The sequence below is a fragment of the Apium graveolens genome, chromosome 2 (genome assembly GCF_009905375.1).
Source record: "Apium graveolens cultivar Ventura chromosome 2, ASM990537v1, whole genome shotgun sequence".
NCBI lineage: Eukaryota > Viridiplantae > Streptophyta > Magnoliopsida > Apiales > Apiaceae > Apium > Apium graveolens.
The window spans coordinates 26,574,862-26,597,405 of NC_133648.1; the positions used below are offsets into that span (position 1 = coordinate 26,574,862).

Here is a 22,544-nt window from a genome sequence, read left to right on the forward strand (position 1 = left end):
TTATCAATAAAATTATATCGTTCAATCAATAATATTATCTTTTTCAAATATCTTTTATAGAATTGTAGTTAATCGATTAAGTAATCAACATGCTAAAATAATATTTTTTTTAAGGTCATGACATAATGGAGACATTATATTTTTACCCTCAATAAAATAATAATTTCGTTATAATAACATTTCACCCAATCAATACTATCACTTTAAATAAGTTTAAATGTTCTAAAAAGTTATGAACATATATGTCTACCAATATAATTATTATGAAGTCATATTATTTAAAGTTTTAAATGAACAAAATTAAGAATTGAATTAAAAAAAAATTAAAAAAATATATATAATATTAAAAAAAATATGGGTGATTCGTGCATAGCAGGGGTTTTAAATTAGTATATATAATAGATAGATGAGAAATATGTAATTAATTTTTGAAAATAAAAATATTATATGAACTAAAAGATTATAGAGAACAGTGCTAAAATTATAAATTAGTAACAAATAATTTACATTGTTTACAATGATAAGTTGAATTAAGATGTTCGTGCAACAAGAAGGCTTGCACATCGCCATTTTATGTTTTATATTATGTATGTATGTATATTTACTTTTATGTACCTAAATGTGAAAGTTGGGCTTTTATTTTGGTACATTATTTCTAGTAGTTTTAAAATCGAAATATTATTAGCAAAAGAATTCGTGTATTGCCATTTTAAAATCGAGTGATAATTCGCCTTCTACGTTGGCATTCTTTCTTGTCGTTTTCGTGCAAAATTGTGTTGTCGCCTTGGCAACATCTCTAGTTTAACATCTCTAGTACTCACCTTTCATTCCGGCTTGTACAGCACAAGAACTCCAGTTAGTCAGATTTGCTTTTCTAAGAAATCAATATCTAGATTTTTAAAATGCAGTGCAATCAGATGATTTGGTAAATTTGTGTGTCCACTGAATGCAATATGCAATGCACACCCATTCCAGTTAATCAGCATAAACAGCTACACTAGTTTGGAAAAGAAAATCTAAATAATCAGGACAATATATATATAGGCTATCGAACTTCTATTATTGCATTAATACAAAATCAAATAAGCCAAATTTCATCTCAATCAGCAATGAAGTTATGAGGACACTGAATTTTCAGGCTTACAATTATAAATTGTTTGTTTATATAGATTAAAAATACAACATATCTTCACTGTAGGAAAAAGAATTAGAATAAATCACTATCTGTTCTTTTGGATTTGGCGTCAAATAAACAAAACATATTTAGGAATAAAATGACAATATATTATCATTGCTGCAAATTTGTAAAACTGCTTATTACTATATGTATCTTGGTATATAGCAGACGGTCGAAGTGATGAATCGGAATCCTCTATTCTATCAGTTTACCATAACCATGTCATCTCGCCCAGCCTGTGCAGCAACCCTTTCCAATCTCTGCCATATCAACTTCCGCTTCTCCTCCAATTCAGCTGCTCTGGATTCCTTCTCGTAATACTCCTTCTGGCATTCTTCAAATAGCTCAGAATCCATCTCGTGGAACATTCTTTGAACATTTGTAGTCAGCCCATGAATCGCCTGGTTCCAGTGACTACGTACATTCTTCTCTAATGCCTCAAAGATAACTGGCAAGACAACTTGCCGGTTCTGTGACATTAAGCTCACTATGTGATCATTGTTCCACAAAAAGAGTGCTCTTTCAGCAACCTACAATACATTCACATATTAAAACTCCTTAAAAGAAAATTTGACCTACATTTCAGTTTAAATGGTTAAGACTTTACTTTTATAGAATTTCATACATTACTTGCTGAACGTTAGCTCATAAGTTGTCTTGTGTTTACAGGTAAAGGTAAACAGAACCGGAAGAATGAAAGAACGAGCTTATGCAGTGCCTTGGCTGGTGATGTACATGTGGAGATTTCTGACCTTGTGGAATGGCCTAGTCATATGCTTTGGGATTACGCCACGTAGTAGGGTATGTGTTATTCTAGTTGTTACACCTTTTGTACTAGAAGAGTAAAGGTAATCACTTATGAGCGTGTGCGTAAATAGCTTTATGCACATATATGTGTGTCTGCAAGTCATTTATGCCACTACGGGACTTCAATATACAAGCTAAATGCATAGAACTAAGGAAAAATGACAAAGCATTAGCAACACAACAGCAGGCTTTGATAAATTTATAGTTTACTAGTAATAACTGAGAAATATGACTCACATCTTTCACCTCTTTTTAAAGTCTACTTCCTAAATGTCTAGCTAGGCTAATAGTCTTAGTTCCTTTCAATAAAATCAATAAGCTTCCTCTACCAAATTTCTGTCCATGTTTCATGTTTCATTAACAACGTTAATACAGTCAGATTCTAAAAAAATTGGTATGAGAGTAATGATTAATTAACCAAGCTTCCAGCTAAGCAGCTCAACAAGTATTTAACAAGTATCCACCAGAAATTGTTTTCTTCAATTTTAAATGTACATAATATTATTCAAAATAATTTTAGTGTAAATAGTTGATAGCATAGTAAATAGTAATCACTCCATCTCAATACTTCGTCTGTGGGAATTTGTTCTGTACTTTAAGATAGTAGTGAACTATTAACTACTCTTACAGCTTAGTAATTAAAGCTAGCTCAAGTGGTACTGTGAGAGCTATTTATTGTGCTTACTAAGAATTAAATTCACACTGAAAAACGAACTTCTAAGTAATTTAAATTTACAATTTTTATTGAGCATCTGAGCCGTAGAGAGTTTGAAGAACCTTCTTAAGGCAACTCTTAGAAGTAGATACAGCAGGATTTTATTCGCTGCAGTTCTAATGAGATCAAGGAATTAGAATTAAAGTATCAACATTCGTGGAGCAGTTGGCAAGAACAAGGAAGAGGGGAAGTATAATGAGAAATAATCAAATATGTAACAAAAGGAAAGAAGTTCCCATATCCAGAGCATGCGGAATGCATGAGTAGAGATAAACATCCAGTTATACGGGGTAAATTACTCTAGCCGACTAGGACTAACACTGAGTACGAGGAGTCAAGCCACCATGGCAAGAAATCTCAGCATAAGAAACACCTTAAACTTGAGTACTTTTCATCAAGGAGCTGATGCTTTGTACTACTGTACCATCTAATAAGTTCAGGACTTAGGAGCATAAAAAGGCAGCAGTTGCTGCCCATGCACGACTCTTGAGTCTTGTGTTCCCCCTTGTGGGGGAGGGGGAAGACAGACAAGCCACCTGAATAAATTTCATTCATGTCGTCCACACAACTAGTTTTCCAAGTTTTTGGACCAGTGTTTGAGAAGGGGGGGGGGGGAATTAATATAGTTTTCATTCATTACCTCCTTGATGACAAATTCAAACATACTAAACAGACATAGTAGATAACTAAAATGATGATTATGAGAAATGCAAAGGAATATTATTGGAACAATTGTCCAGCATGACAAGAATTTTAAACCAATACTTGGATGATTTTCATAGAGAGTACTGAAAAAAGGGGCGAGTAAATCAGAAAAATTACTTAAACTATGTTTGGATTTTGGAAAACCCTGCAGCTGGCTAGGTCCTGAGACTCTTGAGGTGGCCAGTAATTTAAAATTCAGATTAATATCTGCTATTAATCACATTGGAAATAGAGAGTATAACACATGTTGACCATTTGCTAGGAATTCAGTACTCACACAAGATAATGGATAGGTAATAGGTTGTAGTGCTGGGAATGAAACTCTAACCATTAGGACCTCTAACTTTCGAGAGGTTAGGGTACTGTCCTGATGCTACTAACTAGCCAAATAACATCATAATTCAATTTTCTTTCCTCCTCTCTATGCATTTTCCCCAATACTATTGTAAGGTTCCAGATATTTCCTTCAATTTCAAAGTGACCTAAATACCCTTTTCCATTCCTTGGTTTATGTGGCTTGTTTCCCGAATCTATGGTGTATGAAAATCTAATAGGATGATGGATCTCATTCCTCGCACATTTATGCTTAGAATCTTATGTGGCATTAACAAATATTATTTGACAATCTAGGCGCCTATTAACTACTTAAAATTGACTAATAAGATTTAATAAACACCCGCTAGAAAGTTAGTTGGCACAAAACCTTGAGAGATGTATGAATTGTGTGGAAGTGGAACTATGGATTGCCGAAGGACAACCAACAAGAAAGTCACAGGATGGTGCAGCTAAAACAATGAAGTGGCTGAATATAATCTATATCTGCTTTAGTTCCCTTGTAGGACGAAGAGATCCATGTTAATTATAAAGATCTAGATAGTTCTCAGGTTGTAATGGCCAAAATGAGGCCTAATATAATGATGACCTTTAGCTGGTGCTTATTAGCTACAAGGTGCAATGGATAACAGAATGAACAAGTGACGAGGGCAGCAAATTTTTGGGTTTTACAATAACAGAGTGGTCCAATGTTTGCTTACTTCTCTAGGAAAAAGGTTTCCAATAATTTCACGAGGAAACCTTACTAAGCCGTAAATTAAGTTCCAGCTTACCATATAATACAGGCTCCTGGACATCATTTTAAACAATTTAGTGCAAAGGATGCAGGGAAAAAAGTTGCAATAATAATTTACAGTACGCTAATAACAAATCAATTCAATGCTGAAAGAAGAGAATAAAAGAGGAGCTTCTAACCAAGGCATGCGCCTTCTTAAGAATCCAAATTCAGCCTCATTAATCGCCTAGAATTCATCACATAAAAGCATAGATGCCAAGTATCCCAGACCACCTTTTAGGTTCATCTTACAGTTGAAATGTTTAATGTAGACCACATACTCTGAGTGGAATAAGTCGTGAAGACAAGATGAAGGAGAACAAGTGATGATGTCCATAAGGGCTGATTGATGCTCCGATGCCCTAGTATTTGATGATTAGATATGTAAAACAAAGGGCCCACATTCAAAGCTTGTGCCTTGCGGATAGGCATGCCATTGATGACACTAGGTGGGACAAATTTCAGTTTGAACTTTATGAGGAACTACAGACATAGATGATTTCAGAAAGAAAAGGGGGAAGGACATGTGAAGTGAAGGGAAAAGAACAATGATGCACTCAGCTTAAGCATATTACCATACATGGTGCTAAATTTAACATCTCATTTTTAAAAATATGCTACTACTTTTTCTACGTGGGAGTTTTCTTTCTTTTAGACCTGAGTTCTTAGTTATAGATGAAGCATGACAGTATGGACACCCAAATAAATTATAATTAGTTAGGCAATGGGCATCACCTTTAATGTTAAAACACAAAATGAAATCCTAATTAAAAGATGAAGAGAAACAATAAGATGAAATCCAAAAATGTAGTTCCATGACATTGCAAACGTAAAGATATTCCATACCTGGAAATTTGGGCTAGTGAGGCAACGTGAAATCTGTCTAAAAAGTGGAATCATACAGCGCTGAAACTCAGAAGACTGTGTTACCTCCAAAACTTCTTCCAGTTCACCAAGGAAAAGAAGTTCTTTCCCACAATTAGTGACTGGCCAGTATCTCAATATACCACGAATAACAGTATCAGACAACTTGAAATCTTTCTCAACAAACTGGATGATGCAATAAGACAATTGTTGATGATATGACGAGACTGATTTAGGCTTGTGGAGTGGAATAAGAGCTCGGACAAGGAACAACTTATGTTCTTCTTTCATTGGAAGTGCAAATCCATTTATTATACTACCAAGAATCTCCAACAACTCACCAATCCCGCTGTGCCTCTCTGTTTCAAATATAAATCGATAAAAGATATTATTTATTGCCTTCCTTATACAGGGGCGATGAACCATGAACTTTCCATAAACACGATGGAGTACCGTTTTTAAATACTCGCGTTCTCGTGGATCCTCTGAATCAAATAAATCAAGTAACTTTAAAACAAACGAATGATCTAAATATCGCTTTGCAACTTTAGTATCTGTATCTGATGAAACCACATATCTGAGAAGTAACTCATACACCATCTGCAAATGAGGCCAAGAGGGCTCCAAGTACATATCATCGTCATCCCCGTCTCCAGCCGTACTGCCCGTATTCTCATGTGACGAAGGGGGCAAACACCTGAAAAGATTAACTGAGATCATCTTAATCATTTCCTCCTGTATAATCTCATTCATCTTCCAAGAACCAGATTGCACTAAATCAACAAGCTCGGAAAGTGTTTGCCTCTTAATCTCCTTCTCACGCGCATTCTTCATCGCTTCTGAGAAATCAAAACTGACACAACAAAGCTGAAGCTTCTTAATAAACAAAACATGACGATCTGCTACAGGGACTTCCTTTAACGCGGGTAAAATCTCAACGACACCCGAATTAGGTACAGTTATTTGATGTATGGCAGCTGGCGACCCAATTGAAGCTCGAGAAGCATGGTTCACAGTAACTGATGGCGCAACATCTGGATTTGCATTCGGGGGTTCGATAAGTTCCTGCTTCGAACCCTTCTTCTGTCCCCGTTTTATTATCTTATTAAACATAACTCAAACTTCTAATGTACCCAAATCATCAAACCTAATAATCTTCACCTGTTCATCTCATTTAGCCATTTTCATCGAACATTAGCTAACCCTACAAAACAAAAAAGCCTAATCACTTCACAAATCATCACTAAGCTCTAAAAAACACATCTTTAAGCCAACCACGCCAAAAATGTTGGAATAACTTTAGATTAGCTGATACCCCAAATCGAATCACACCCCGGAAAACATTATACTTAAATCAAGAACTTAATTTAAAACACTTTCCACACACACAACACACATATATACATATGTAAGAAACTCACATAAAGAAATGATACATAAAAATGAAATCTTGCAACCCAGAAATAAACAGTGACTAAATCAAGAACTTAATTTGAAACACTATACCCATAAACACACAAATATACATACATGAAAAACACTAAAATAAAGAGAATGATACAAAAGATGAAATCTTGCAACCAAGAAATGAATAGTGAGTGAATCAAGAACTTGATTTGGAACAGTATAAACACATATACATACAAATAAATTGTGAAATTAAAGGAAAGGTACCTGATTTATTTATATGATGGAAATGAGAGAAGGGCAGAGAGATCCATAGGCCCAAAATATTTGGTGGTTAATACAAGTGAAGAAGAATGATAAATGAAGAGAATAACATGAGAAAAAAGGGGGCTGATGATGAGGATATTTGTGATGCTTTTGTTTTGTGTAACTAATACTACTTTATCCAATCAAAAACAACCAAATGGCATGTGTTTCTTCTCCATATTTAAAGACTTAAAGCTCCACGTGTAATTGATTTTCTAAATTATCCAAAAAAAAACTTATATCATATGATAGATTTCTTTTTCTTTTGTTAAAAATTTTCTTTTCGAGGAAAATTATAAGAAAAAGAAAATTTTCAAACTCGACTAGATTCGGTTACACCATTAGACGAGTATTACGAAAGGTTTAAACAACCAGAATTCATAAAAAATGGTGAACTTGGTAGTTGCCCCGAGGCTGGTAAATTTTATTCATGGAGTATCAACTCCTTTTGATCAGTTTCAAAGCTTTATCTGCAGAACAGTGTCCTGACAAATGTTGAATTATAAGGTTACATCATATATATAATATATACCACATCAAAACATGACCTTGAAACATATTTACAAGAAGCTCAAGAGAGCTCATGACATTACATTATGAAGACATAAACAACACTGTTGTATATACATTGATAATATACAATATACAAGACTGTACATTTAATAAGAATTGCTTCATCAACTAAATATTGAAGAAGTTGGTAATGAACATGTGAAGTTATTCCGGAAGAAGGGGTAGCTGAGGAACCCCAGTTCCAACACCGTTATTAGGGACTGCTTGAATGCTAAAACCTTCTTGTAAACTTGCACTACGTTTAGAGTTATTCGCAGAAGCTTTTTTGTTCAACTTATGAGGAAGAATTTGCATTCTTGGATTCATCTCAGTACCTGTATTCTCCACTGCTAGCTGATAGCTTTCGACAAGCTCAAGTTGGAGCGCAAAAATCTCTGAGCGTCTAGGAAGAAGTTCTACGGGCTCACCTCCAGGAATCACTATATACTCTATCGCAAGACGTACCTCCTGTGCAAACAAGAAGCAAAAAAAATGACCAATCAATCCATTAATACCATTAGGAATAAATTCTTAGATGTGTAAATAATTCAACAGATGTTTGCTGCTAAATATGTCCAAACAGAAAACCATATATGTATGTATGTATCTATGTATGTTCTGGTCATTCAAAATGTTACGAGTTCCCTCTTTGAGGAAATATGACTACCAAATTGCCTCTTTTTTTAAAAAATAATTGAGTAGCTACATCTAATTATTATGGGGCATAGGGAGGTTTTTTTTTGGGGGGGGGGGGGAGGGGGCGCAACCAACTACTTCGGAGCCTTCTGAATAAAATTGTAGTGTCAGGTGTATTTACCTCGCATTTCATATACAACCTTTATGTTTTGTTAAATAGGAATATGGGCTGACTACATCTCATAGCATAGCATAGCAATTGTCGAGTGTCGATGTAAGTCAAGGTGTTTTGTACAATCACTTTATTGAACTATATTTATTTGAAAAAGCAAGTGTCACTTGGTCACTAAATCTAGTCTTGTTGGGAATCTGATATTCAGTAGTACCACTTCTAAAGGAGTAAAGCACTTAGTTATCCGACGATTGAATTATTTGAAGTACAGAGATGATGACACAAAAAATAGAATCAGATATATAACTTCCAACATGTAATAATTAGTGCAACCAAACACAGACTACAAAACATCAGAGTTGACTCCATGAAGTTGCACTGGTTCATGACTGCCTCCAGTTATACTTATTCTATGTTTTGTGTTACCTATACTTATCAAATTCACGCATCACAATGATTATACTAAATATGACGATTTTCAATAATATTACAAGAGAATATGAGCTGACCTCCAAGGCATCAATCTCCTCTAGTGATGGTTTTCTTTTTGGTGCATCGTCTTCAATTTCAATGTCTGATGAACTTTTAATAGGTTGCTTTGATTTGGCAACACAGGAAAACTTATCCAGAATCATGCGGATAGCCTTGACCAATTGTGACATGTTACTTGACTGCATATTTAGACAAACATGGATCAGGTTGAAAGTGAGATAAACAAAGTAATAGTTTGCATGTCAAGAGAATCTTAAATCAAACTGAGAGTGAGATAAACAAAATCATTGTTTAACCAACTAAAAAACTGTTTTGCCACTTGCCAGGATACCTTAATAACAAATACAGGCAACTTTTGAAATTTAGCTACACTGCGGATCCAAGGATTCTGTTTCAGTTCAGAACTAGTTGCTAGAAGGGCATCTGCCAGGCCAATGTCCTCTGTGACATATATTTCATCCTCTAGTCCCATCACTGCTGCTACCTGTTGTAGCTCAGCTTCCAGGATCTAAAAAACAAATACGAAATTTAGTCACTTTTTCATAGGGTTCAAATTTAAGTAAAAAGAAGCAGACTCCAGTATTTGACCTTTAGTCTTACTTATAACAATTGCTAGTTTACAGCCCGCGCAAAGCACGGGTTACTCAATGTTTTATTTTTTTAAAATAATTTTTAATAATTAATGTTTTTTAGTCTTTTATAAATATATAAAATAGAATGTAATAGTTGGTGGTTGATGGGATATTACATTTATTTATTATTTTAAAATTAATACGTTATTCACATTTCATGATTTCAACATCACATAAAATGTAAATAAATGTAAAATGCCATTAACCACCTACTATTACATTCTACATTAAATCTTTAAAAGACTTAAAAAGAAATTAATTATCTAAAATTATTAAAATAATAAAACATTTGAAAGTAACCAGTGTGATTTGTAACGGTTATTATAAGCTAGTATAATATTTGTTTGTGTATATAAAGATGTACGAGTATATAAGCAAACATATCTTTTCATCTGCTTTAAACTCTGAAGTACGAAAACAATAAATGTATTGGTTACTTACCTTATAAGTATACACATACACAGGGGAGCTCCTCTTGCGCACTGCCTTAGAGCTTGGTTCTACAAATCCAGAAAAATCTTCTTCCCCATCGGATTCTGTTTCCTGTCTTTTTACGTTGTTAACAAAGCCAGACTCTAGACGACTGAGTTCTGGTGTTGAAGTAAATTGCAAATACTTATTACTAGCTTCAGCATCCATGTGACGTATCTCAAACAGAGGGGATTTTCCTGGTGATGCACATTACAGTCAATAACTGTACGATAAATCTTCAATTTTAATCAAGTAAAACAAGCGAACAACCAAAATATATATTTTGGTAAATCAAACATACAGAACACCTTTAAGTAAGGCATCTACTGTTTCGTCTAATCTGTGATGAACACGACATTCAGTTCTAGATATCATTTCAACAGCACATGTAAATGTAGGAGGCCCTTTCCTCTCAAGAATTGTTTTCTGCACCTTCCTTTTTCTCGCCTCCTCGTCTCCAAGGGTGACACTCTGTATCCACATGTAATGAAACAGTAATAGCATTAAAAAAACGCAATATCTATCATCCAAGCTGGCTTGATTTAAGAAGGTTGTAGCCACACAAGAGAATGAGGAATAGCTTTCATATCTACTATACCGTTAACCCATGTATCTTTATATCTGCTTCTTCATCTTCAATTTTTTTTTCTTTCTAGTTATTCCTAAACAGACTAATAATAGACTCCAAAGTTTGTCAGAAAGGTATGGACCAACAAGAAGGAGCTACGCTATGCTCACCTCTATGCCTCCTACAAGAATCTGAAGAGAGGGATTTTTCATTATATTATCTATAGTCATTCCATGTGCAGTTCCAACAAGTTGAACTCCTCTCTGCGATATTGTACTAGCTGCCAATGCTTCAAGCTCGGTTCCAATTTCATCAATTATGATGGTTTGAGGGGTATGGTTTTCAACAGCCTCAATCATCACCTGCTCAGTAATTAAACAAGTGAACAGATCAGAATTACAAATCCATATCTCACCCATTGCAAAAATAAATCAAATGAGCTTCAACACTCACATTGTGTTGCATATTGACATTTGGAACTTGCATCCTTCTCGCACGGCCTATTCCAGAATGAGGAACATCTCCATCACCTCCAATCTCATTTGATGTGTCTATTATAACTACTCTTTTCTTCCGCTCATCTGCGAGCATTCTGGCGATTTCTCTGCAGAAACAAAATCTCATCAGATATACACATTGTTTTTTAAGGAAATGTAAATAGACCAAATATCCCCAAAATTACTTGGAAGATAAAAAAATTCACTTGTAGATCTGATTAAGTTCCTACTTCATATTTGAACATAGACACTTTCCAGAAGTCTTAATTTAAAAAAAGGAAAATATGAAAAGTATCTGAGATGATTAGGCATGTTTCTTTATATGCAACGACATAAATGCAAGTAAAAAACAAAATATGTTGAGTACGGAATCAGACCACCAGAAAGAAAAAACAAATATGATATTTTTACAATGTAACATGTACTTGGATTTTGGTAAATCTATATAACTAAAATACTTTTAAATTGTAAAATATTATATATTAAAAACTTTCATGTACACAAAAAGAACAAATTTTTCATTACTTTACAAATTTGCTTATATGTACTATCTATACTATATACTATATGATTAAACCCGAAATATTAAAAGTTTGGTAGTCGGTCGGTTCCGTACCTCTTTTTGGTACTTGTGCTTCAATACTTATTTTACTACCTTGGCAAAATATAATTAAAAAAAAAATCTTTAGGCCCTTGTTTAAACCTATTGCAACAAGTCTAACTCTAATTAAAAACCTACAGTAATTAACTATTTAAACACATCTTTAAGGCTTAATGGGGTTAGTTATTATAGAAAATCCATTATAATTGAAATTATAATATATATATATATATTTGATATAAAGAAATGAAAAAATCAAATATTTACAAAAGTAACAGGTGTATCGCAAGGGATATGAGCTAGTATTATATTGCATGTGTTACTAACTAATCTTTTATGCTTAGGGCTTGAACTTCTTCTTACACCTTCCCAGAATTCGACTTATCTCAAGAACATAAAATTCATTGGGATGGTTTGAAAGGACACAAAGTCAAAATTAAGGACATCTTGGAATCAATTAGATTTAAGCAGGACAATGTTGCTTGGTTTCAAGCAGTTTGGCCTTCATTACGTGTTGAAAGGTATGCTTTCCACATTTAGGTTCTTTGACAGACTGCCCACTTCGGTCAGATTATCTCGCATTGGTATTGCTATGGATATACAGAGTTTTTTTGTATGACAGTCTTAGAGACCACGGATCACTTGTTCCTGAAACTGCACATACTCCAGATTTTTTTTGCAAGTCCTCATGTCGCATATTTATGTTCAACTTTTAGAAACTTCGACTTGGATTGAATTGCTGTCACATCTTTAATATATTTATAGTGATCAGTCTAGAGTGGCAGTTCTGATTGCCCAAGTGTTTGTTATCGTATCTGGAGAGAAAGAAACGCTAGGAAACATAATAAGAAGTATTTCAACCCTCTAAAACTATGTCATGGTATCTAGTATCATCGTGGACATAAAGTCTTTGTTGCATTCTTCTAGGAGGCTCAGTCAAAGAAGATTAACGCCTACTCTATAACCAGTTGGTTTATCTAAATTATTTCCCTTGTATTGCTTAGTTTTATCTAAGTTAGAGTATGCCTTCTAAGTTCAATCTGGCTTTATGATTGATTTTAGATAGTTTTCTCTGTGGCTGCCATAGAGCTCAGGCTAGGCCTCCTTTCTTCTTTGTTTCTTTATACATTCAGTTTAGCGGAAAAAAAAAGAACTAATCTTTCGTGCATATACATACACATAGCTTTAATTCAACTAAACGTGATATAATACATATTATGATTCATCTTGTCATACTCTTATTTCAGAAAAAATATAATGTCAAGTATAAGGCTTCAGAACCTATCCACTCAGTAAAAGTTTAATTAAATTCAAATACGTTCTTGTATCATATAAACTCAGCAGCAAATGGACATAAAGTAATTTGACTAGACATAGTGCAAATTAACTTAAAACTTCATGTTGTACATACCCAAAAACGTGACTCCTCTGTACATTAAAAAAATGAGTTAACGATTTAATATTTAATGTTTGAGAAATTCAATGGGAAACATTAACAAGATGAAAAATGTATTATACCTGATCAAGGTTGTTTTGCCAACTCCAGGAGGTCCTATAACCAAGATGGAACCACCTCCTTCAATCAAGTCTCGTATAATTTCAGCACTTCCAGAAACAGCTCGACCTACTCGGCAGGTGAGGCCTATGATTTGCATTTTACGGTTTCGAATTGCACTTATACGATGTAAAGAATTATTAATTCCAGACCGATTATCATCTGAGAAGTCACCAACCTACATCAAAGGCAAGAAACCTTAAAAAATTATCCACAAACATCTGCTTCACAGTTTACATGACTAATATTAATATAATGATTACATTTTCAAGCTAGAAAAAAGGCTGATAAGCATACAAAATATCTTATCAAATTTGTCTTCACTTTCTAGTTTCTACATTAACCTAGTTTAGTGCATATCAGTGAAGAAGGAGCCAGGATTTACATCAACTGGATACTATGTAAAAATAAATAAAACATAGCTTCATTTTAAGATTTTACTTTTTAGAAAAAAGTACTATATCTTTAGGGATTTTCGAACCAAGATCAAATATACACACATGCTTTTCGATCTGCAGACTTGGGATATACCGTATGAATATGTTAGATATACATTTATCTTTAATGAATTTCAAATTTTCATAAAGGATATAACCTGAAGTCTTTAACAAACTATGTATCTGGATCAACTTCGTGTTACAAAGTTTTTCTTACTGGCTGAGTTTAATATGCAACATATGTATAGGTCAGATATAAGTTAATTAATACAAAATATTTAAATTTTCAGCCGGGCTTTAGCCCCTTTAGTCCTAAACTAGCACCACACTCCTGAATAGTATAGAGTTTAATCAGTAGTGTCAAACACACTATATGTTACATAAGCATTAGTATAATGTCTAAATATATATTGACAATCAAATTGCATATAAAATATTACTAAGCATCCATCAACCCTTTAAGTACACAAATATAAACCATTATCAAAATCATTTTTCAAAACCTTTGAAATCGCATGCTCTAAATCTTCTAGCTTCACAGGCTGTTCCGAAATCACCCAATCACCAGACGGGAACCTAGCAAGCGGAACCCTTCCCAAATCCATCACAATCTCAATCAAATCACCAATTTCTTGATGCCCATAAAGTTCATTTCTCATTCTCAAAGGCACCAATTCAAGAAACAAGTTGAGCTCCGGAACAGACTCTGATCCCGAAGTAGAAACCGAATTAGAAGAAACTGACACCAACCCATTTCCCGGCGCCGACCAATTATCCCTGGGTCGCCGAATTTCTGGCGATCTGATCGACTCTACAGGCGAATTAGCCGATGCTACCCTAACATGCCTACCACCTGTTCGACGATTTGCCGCAGAGAAAGATGAGAATTTCGACACAGCATTAAAGTAAGCTAGAGTTGTAGACGGGATTTGCGTTGCTGAGTGCCATGAATTGTGGAGATCAATGAGTAGAAAATGTGAATTCAAAGCTGACATTTTGTATGAGTGTTTTGTTAGAATGTTAGAATGGTGATGAAATTGAGGGATGGAGAGTTTAATGAAGGAAATGAAAGAAGATTCTTGGGTATCTTTGTTGGTACTAGATGAAGAGAGGGGACCTAGTTGAGTTAAGAAGAGGCCATAGAGACTTGTGCACGTTGGGGAATGCTTATGCACCACACAAATAGTTTGGTCCTCTTGGCGTGTTTGCTAAGAACTGTAAAACAAGTCAGAAGTAGATTACACCTGCTCAGTATTGCCTAGTAACTATTCTTTGCTTCCATTTCCCAGCTACTAGGAAAGTATAATTGCTGACTTGTATAAAGAATATCCCTCATATATTTACAGTTGCCATTGAGATTTTGTCCTGTCGACCAGAGTTGCACAATATGTACGTATACTGCACATGCTTTGTTGACCAAGGATAATTTGATCTCAGATTTTAAAGTTTGCACATATCAGTTTTCCAAAAAATATAGTCAGGATTTATTATGAAAAATGATTCATTTGAAATTAAAGTTCATTTCTAAGCTTATGATTTTAAAATTAACAAATTCCGCATCTTAAATTTTTTAATTCAATTTATATTTAAAATATTATATAATATTAGAAAATTTCTAATATTATTTAATTATGAAAATCTAAACTAGTATAATGAAAACATATTTAGGGTGTTTTGCGGAAAATAAACAATATTTAAAAATAAAAAATAGTTATTTAAATAATTATATAACATTCATTCATGCATTATACAACTACTTCCTTTGCTTCATTTTATTGGCCGAAAGTCAAACCAAAATTAAAAAGAAATAGAGAAGTATAAAATTAGTTTGTATACGTAATAGTGATAGCCATTAGCCAACGTCATTTACGATTAAAACCTACAGAGTGCTGAATAGCCTGAAAAACCCTGATACTTGAGTACAACTTGTTGCGCAAGAATTTGATCATGTATATTCTTGTAATATCCCGTAATTTTTTTTAGAATTCGATTAATAAAAGAATAATAGAATAAAAGGGATTAAAATTATATAAGGACTAGGATTTGAAATTGGGTTAGACTATTGGGCCTAAAATTTGGATCAGATTCTAATATGGATAACTTGTAGGTTAAGAAATAGGGTTTTGTATCGTTATAAATACACCATATTCGTATTCCTTGTTTTCATCATTAAAATTCGTAGGACTTTCTCAGCAAAAATCAGCTGTTTTGTAAAATTCGTAGAAAATTCATCGTAAGTCGGAATTCAGTGATTCTGGACTTTTCGGAGAGGTCTTTTCGTTCTCTACAACTTTCGTGTTTCGTGTTTTTCAAGATAACATCGTTTAGAGGGTCAAAATCGAGTAGTTTCAGATCTGGTCAGGTTTTTAGGTAAGTTTTCGATCGATCTTACTAGTGTTTTCAAAATTATTTATTATGCGTGTATATTTGATTATCAAAATATGGGCTAAGTGATGATATATTTGAAAGTGTTATGTGTTATAGTATACGTATTGTTGTATATATGTTGTGTCGAGACGATAATTTTGGATCTCTGATTTGTGCCATGGTTTGTGAAAATATCGAATAAGAACTTAGGACCGCAGTCACCGGATTGTAGTGACAGTTTTATGAAAATTTAGGACCGTTATCACCGGGTTGTAGTGGTTGTGGCATAAATTATGGGTTTTGAATTATTGTTGTTTATGTGCTATGTGTATCGAATAAGAATAAGAATATGTATCAAAAGTGTTTGTTTCTTATATCGTATCATATTAATTATCGTATTTTTTTAATATGTGTATGTGTTACTTGGCCTACTAGCTGGATCGATTATTTTCTTGCTGGGCTTTGTAGCTCACCCCTTTTATATTTCAGGTTTCGGATAAGATTCGAGTTGAAAATCATTGGAGTTCGAGGACTTAGGATTGGAGTTCTCTGCAAAAATTTTTTTGAGAAAGTGCTTCGTAAATTTAAGATTATGGGGGTGAATGTTGGAATAATCTTAAATTTAGTTATTAATTATTTGTTTATTTAATTATTTGATATTTAGCAATAGATTAATTATTAGAGAAAAATATTATTTTAGAATTGTTTAGTAGTGGGCTAGTGGAGTTATGGAGTAAATTATGGACATGTAATTTACCCATTAATTAGTAGTGGTTAGTTTTAGTAGTGGTTAGTTTTAATATGTTTGTAAAGCCTATATAATGGCTAGTTTACCTTGAGTTTTAAAGGAGGAAAAGAAAACAAGAAATATAGCTGTACAAGTCATCTGCAAAAAAAAATGTAGGTGTCTTTTTGTCTGAAGTTTTTTTTCCAACATTGGCATCAGAGCCATATGATCCAGGGCTTATAAAACTCTTCTAAAAATACACATATACATATATATACATATATATATTATCCTTAATATTTTCCATGGCATCAAACAATTTCTCCGTCTCTATTCCATTATCCAAAGGAGATCAATGAGGGAGGAAGAAATTGGAGGAAAAAATGAGGGACTGCTATTAGCTAAAGCTTCATCCTCAAAAGGTACATGTAACAAAGTTCAATGCAACCATTGTCATAAGATGGGACATGAAGGAAAGACTGCTGGTACTAAGGAAAGCCACAATGCTACAAATGCAAAAAATATGGGCATCTGGCAAAGAATTGTAGATTTCAGAATGATGAAGAAAGGATGGCACAATTGATCGAGGGAGAACCACTCCTTTAGAGTTGTGGAGAGAAAGTGCTCCAAAGTGTTTTTGGAGAGAAAGTGCTCCAAAGTGTTTTTGATGAGATAGTGCATCAAAAATTGATGGTGGTGAGAAGTGCATCACAGGCGAAGAGAAAGTGCTTCGTAAATTTAAGATTATGGGGGTGAATGTTGGAATAATCTTAAATTTAGTTATTAATTATTTGTTTATTTAATTATTTGATATTTAGCAATAGATTAATTATTAGAGAAAAATATTATTTTAGAATTGTTTAGTAGTGGGCTAGTGGAGTTATGGAGTAAATTATGGACATGTAATTTACCCATTAATTAGTAGTGGTTAGTTTTAGTAGTGGTTAGTTTTAATATGTTTGTAAAGCCTATATAATGGCTAGTTTACCTTGAGTTTTAAAGGAGGAAAAGAAAACAAGAAATATAGCTGTACAAGTCATCTGCAAAAAAAAATGTAGGTGTCTTTTTGTCTGAAGTTTTTTTTCCAACATTACTGAACAGCCCGTACTTTCGGAGCACTAAATCTAAATACAATTTACTAATCGAAAATTCAATTACAAAGGAGACTATTACAAAAGCGCAGCTAACGGAAGCCCAAAATTTAATATACTCCAATCCTAAGTCCTCGAACTCCAATGATTTTCAACTCGAATCTTATCCGAAACCTGAAATATAAAAGGGGTGAGCTACAAAGCCCAGCAAGAAAATAATCGATCCAACTAGTAGGCCAAGTAACACATACACATATTAAAAAAATACGATAATTAATATGATACGATATAAGAAACAAACACTTTTGATACATATTCTTATTCTTATTCGATACACATAGCACATAAACAACAATAATTCAAAACCCATAATTTATGCCACAACCACTACAACCCGGTGATAACGGTCCTAAATTTTCATAAAACTGTCACTACAATCCGGTGACTGCGGTCCTAAGTTCTTATTCGATATTTTCACAAACCATGGCACAAATCAGAGATCCAAAATTATCGTCTCGACACAACATATATACAACAATACGTATACTATAACACATAACACTTTCAAATATATCATCACTTAGCCCATATTTTGATAATCAAATATACACGCATAATAAATAATTTTGAAAACACTAGTAAGATCGATCGAAAACTTACCTAAAAACCTGACCAGATCTGAAACTACTCGATTTTGACCCTCTAAACGATGTTATCTTGAAAAACACGAAACACGAAAGTTGTAGAGAACGAAAAGACCTCTCCGAAAAGTCCAGAATCACTGAATTCCGACTTACGATGAATTTTCTACGAATTTTACAAAACAGCTGATTTTTGCTGAGAAAGTCCTACGAATTTTAATGATGAAAACAAGGAATACGAATATGGTGTATTTATAACGATACAAAACCCTATTTCTTAACCTACAAGTTATCCATATTAGAATCTGATCCAAATTTTAGGCCCAATAGTCTAACCCAATTTCAAATCCTAGTCCTTATATAATTTTAATCCCTTTTATTCTATTATTCTTTTATTAATCGAATTCTAAAAAAAATTACGGGATATTACAATTCTGTACTGAGTAAATTCCGATTTACTGTTTACAGATGGAGCATTACCTTATTATCTATGCTCTGATGTTGTTGAGCGTCCATGCCTCTGGAGCAATTAATTTGCCTTTTTTTTAATCAGTATTTGTTAAAATTCACTAAAGATAATAATAAGAACAACAATGTAATGTAGAAAAAACAACACTTCTATTTACAAACTGGAATGTACTTAATGTTTATATTGTATTTTCTCTGGTAAAATTATAAAACTGAACATTTACATGCACTTATATAATGCTAAAGCCCACCCAAGATGGTGGCTAGAAAATAGCAAACTAACCTAGCTAATTTATGTCCACTATTCCTACTAATTCAAACTACCTCCTACAAATACTCAACTAGCTACTTGATCAGATCACACCTATACATATAAAGTATTACACGTTTAAATTATTCTTAACAGTTAAACATAAATATAAACCCAATCTCATCAGCTAAACAAAGTCCATCAACCTAAACAAAGCCCATTAGTTTAGATTAAAATCCCAACAGTATTCACAGTATCTATCTGTTGGCTTCCTCTCGAGTGCAAGGTATGATGATTGCAGCAAAGTGATAAACGAAAAAGCAGTCCCGGTCCTTGTGAAAGTTATTAATATAGAATTCCCTTTATCAAACAGCCAAATTGGTAATCTTCACCATATTAGTTAGTCAGATTCTTATATTGGTCAGTGTGAATGCAAATGTAACTGAAGATTGGTCAATGTGAATGCAAATGTAACTGGAGATACTATTCGTTGTGTAGGTTGTGATCACATTGACGCGTTTAGCTTGTGAGTCCTCAGATCATATATACGGTACACAGGGTACTTTTTATGTTGTCCGCCGCTTGGCCAAGTTATTGGCTGCTATTTGTCACGGGACCAATCTTTCTCTTGACAAGGTTATATGCTAGTCCACATTTCCATTTCTCTTTTTTCCATGTCATTTATAACGTTTTGTTCATATTTAGATGACTCTATATTGTTGGAAGGAAGAGGTAGCTATTACCATTTCGCAAAACCTCTTTCAAAAGGAGTAGTATACTACTTCATCCACTAAACATATAAAGCAAGCATGCCACACACTCTCATATCTTTCTTATGGAAAGCACCTGCAGCAATTACAAAAGAAGTGCGTAAAAGTGTTGTCAAGTTCCTTTGGTAAGTCTCTTTGGTCTATGTTCTCTCATTGCCATGTCTCTTTCTTTTACATTTTTATTTTTTACCTGCTACATTAACCGGTGTTCTGGTCATGATGATGAATTGGTTGTTGCCTCTGCACTTGTAGTAGTTGGAAATATTGTGAGATGGGGACACGGTTATCAGATTCTAGTATGATCAGGTTACCATATTATGCAATACATTCTTATAAAACCCTTCAAACCTTTTGAAAAACAACAAAAACCTTGGAGCTTTTAAGATTAAATATACAAGGCTCTTGCTGATTTTTACCCACTCTGGTGTATGTGACTAGTTCTTCTTTTAGATTTGTTATAACCCCAATTTTTTACTTAGACTCTTTAATTATGACATAGGTGATCTGATGCTTTATGCTCAAACCAGCTACTTAACCCTTCTGCATTAATGTCCAGAGGCTACTTGTTTATAAGTCATCCTTTTAATTGCATCTCATAATATATCGTTAAGCCCATCTAGCTTGCTGGTAGTTAATTTTCCTTTTCTTTTTTCAAGTTAAAAAAATTGGAAGATATAAAATTTTATGGATGGCACTTGCATTTTTAGTACCAACATCCATGTCCAGTTTGAGATCCAGATTTGATATTACTAAATTCTTTTTCTTTTCGTTTTCGTAACATGGCCAGAAAGTTTGATGCTGTGCTGTAATAACTGAAACATCTAGGATAGTGTTCCGGGTAATAGGAGACAGTAGTAAGGTTCAGGTTTATAAAATCCTATGCTTCAAATAGAAGCATTAGAATTAAAACAGGAAATTTAATGTGTTGAACTTTTACGAGATGATGAGTCTGGTATGTTTAGTGCTATAATTAAAGTTGGTTTATTTTTGTACTGGATTATGTGGTACTTACGTATAAATGTACATTTTACTGAATTTGATTAATTGCACCTATCTAATATTGTTATTGTAATAACAGAATGCAGCTGAAAGATAATAGTAACATGTAGATATATATCTTTACCCTAATTTAATGTATAAAAATAATGTACTAGAAGCTTCGATCCGATTGATGTTATCTTCAGGAATCACACAACCGCATAATGAAGCGTTTGATGGGTCTTGCATGTTGCATATCGGCAAACAAGGTGCAGTCGAAAGCAATCGTGGAGTTCAACATCTACCAAGAATATGCTCCTAGTAAATATTCTTATTGGTATAACAATTAATTTATAATTTCGTATCATTTGGAGTTATATTCAGGCCTGTTGCTTGTCTTAGTTATTATTTTTAAGAGCAGTTTTTAGTTTCGGAAAAAATTGTCAACCGATTATAAAGAATTATTTTGTGAAATAAACTCTAGTATTTTTTGAAATATTTTGTTGATATGTAATTTTAGAACGAATGTAATGTGTCAACATGGTAGAATTCCCCTTTTAACAATTTTTAACTTCATTGTTAACCTTAATATAGCCCCATGGTTTTTTTGGCTCCGATACTATGATTTCGAACTAATTTTCCTGTTTAACACATATTAATGAAACAATAGATTTTTACATTTATTCCTCCGTCTTAGTTAGGTCAAAGCATATGTTTTTTTCTATTCTTACTGCATGAGGAAACACGATTAAATAAATGAAAAGCAATTTTTTCATATACCTTAAAAATTTATAATTGATAAAAAGCATGTGAACTATTTTATTGTTTCTAAATGATGAGTCATCGTGTATATTGATCATCGGACTTTTTTGCTTGACAGTAAATAGAGATGTCACAGAAGAGAAACATTCATAATTATATTTGATGTTGTCGGCTTGGATTGTCGTCCCGCTTTTTCTAGTACCACTAAAATGAAGATGAATGAGTTAACCAGCCTGGAAGAGGTTTGTATGTACGTGTATATATGATTGTGCATTAGTGTTGGCTTTGTTGGTTAAAAGTTGAGATCTATGGTATGTTTGTTATAAAACATATATATAGATGTATTTTTTGTTGTCCTGAATGTCTATTCTATTGGGTGTGTTATATTCCAAGTCCATCTATCGGACCATAGTTTTTCGTTACGGAGTGTAACTTGGGTCAGATACTAACAAACTGAGATTTATTGGTTGATTACTTCTGACATTCTATAGTGATTCTTGAGTAAAGAAAAATTGATTGATAGGCGCTTTTACATATGTTGATACTAAACTTCAGAACCTAGAAACTGCCGATGTTAAAGTGTTCATGGAATCCAGCAAGTTCCTAGTGTGTGATACGATGTACATGGATTTTAAGAAGCTAAACATGGCCACCGAGAAATTATATAATTTAATTTGTAAAGGTAACAAGTTTTCCGACCTTTTAGTTCATTTTAGAGTAATTGGCAGTTTGTAACTCACTTTTATTTTTATTTTTGCGATTTGGGTCTATATTATTTTCTCTGTCAA

General features: G+C 33.5%; 2 protein-coding genes across 2 annotated transcripts; both read right to left on the reverse strand.

Annotated features, from left to right (window-relative positions):
* Window positions 1–1,122: 1,122 nt before the first annotated feature.
* On the reverse strand, window positions 1,123–7,206 carry LOC141707172 (serine/threonine protein phosphatase 2A 57 kDa regulatory subunit B' beta isoform-like). The gene is made up of 3 exons (XM_074510205.1): window positions 7,051–7,206; window positions 5,359–6,580; window positions 1,123–1,707 (listed from the first exon to the last, which is right to left on the reverse strand). The coding sequence occupies exons 2-3, from the start codon at window positions 6,487–6,489 to the stop codon at window positions 1,381–1,383; spliced, it is 1,458 nt and encodes a 485-aa protein (XP_074366306.1). The 5' UTR covers window positions 6,490–6,580; window positions 7,051–7,206; the 3' UTR covers window positions 1,123–1,380.
* Window positions 7,207–7,584: 378 nt separating this feature from the next.
* On the reverse strand, window positions 7,585–14,948 carry LOC141707171 (protein SEEDLING PLASTID DEVELOPMENT 1). Its single transcript, XM_074510204.1, has 9 exons — window positions 14,206–14,948; window positions 13,229–13,443; window positions 11,066–11,216; window positions 10,783–10,974; window positions 10,353–10,515; window positions 10,015–10,241; window positions 9,273–9,449; window positions 8,959–9,120; window positions 7,585–8,109 (listed from the first exon to the last, which is right to left on the reverse strand). The coding sequence occupies exons 1-9, from the start codon at window positions 14,695–14,697 to the stop codon at window positions 7,807–7,809; spliced, it is 2,082 nt and encodes a 693-aa protein (XP_074366305.1). The 5' UTR covers window positions 14,698–14,948; the 3' UTR covers window positions 7,585–7,806.
* Between the last annotated feature and the right edge of the window lie 7,596 nt (window positions 14,949–22,544).

Excerpts from the sequence above, each read along its gene's own strand:
- LOC141707171 (XM_074510204.1), bottom strand. The coding sequence starts at position 14,697 with ATGTCAGCTTTGAATTCACATTTTCTACTCATTGATCTCCACAATTCA. Across the intron at positions 13,444-14,205 it reads TAGAGCATGCGATTTCAAAG|GTTGGTGACTTCTCAGATGA; the intron begins GTTTTGAAAAAT and ends CCTTTGATGTAG. Across the intron at positions 8,110-8,958 it reads AGGAGATTGATGCCTTGGAG|GAGGTACGTCTTGCGATAGA; the intron begins GTCAGCTCATAT and ends TTGTTTGCACAG.
- LOC141707172 (XM_074510205.1), bottom strand. The coding sequence starts at position 6,489 with ATGTTTAATAAGATAATAAAACGGGGACAGAAGAAGGGTTCGAAGCAG. Across the intron at positions 1,708-5,358 it reads TCACTAGCCCAAATTTCCAG|GTTGCTGAAAGAGCACTCTT; the intron begins GTATGGAATATC and ends AATGTATTGTAG.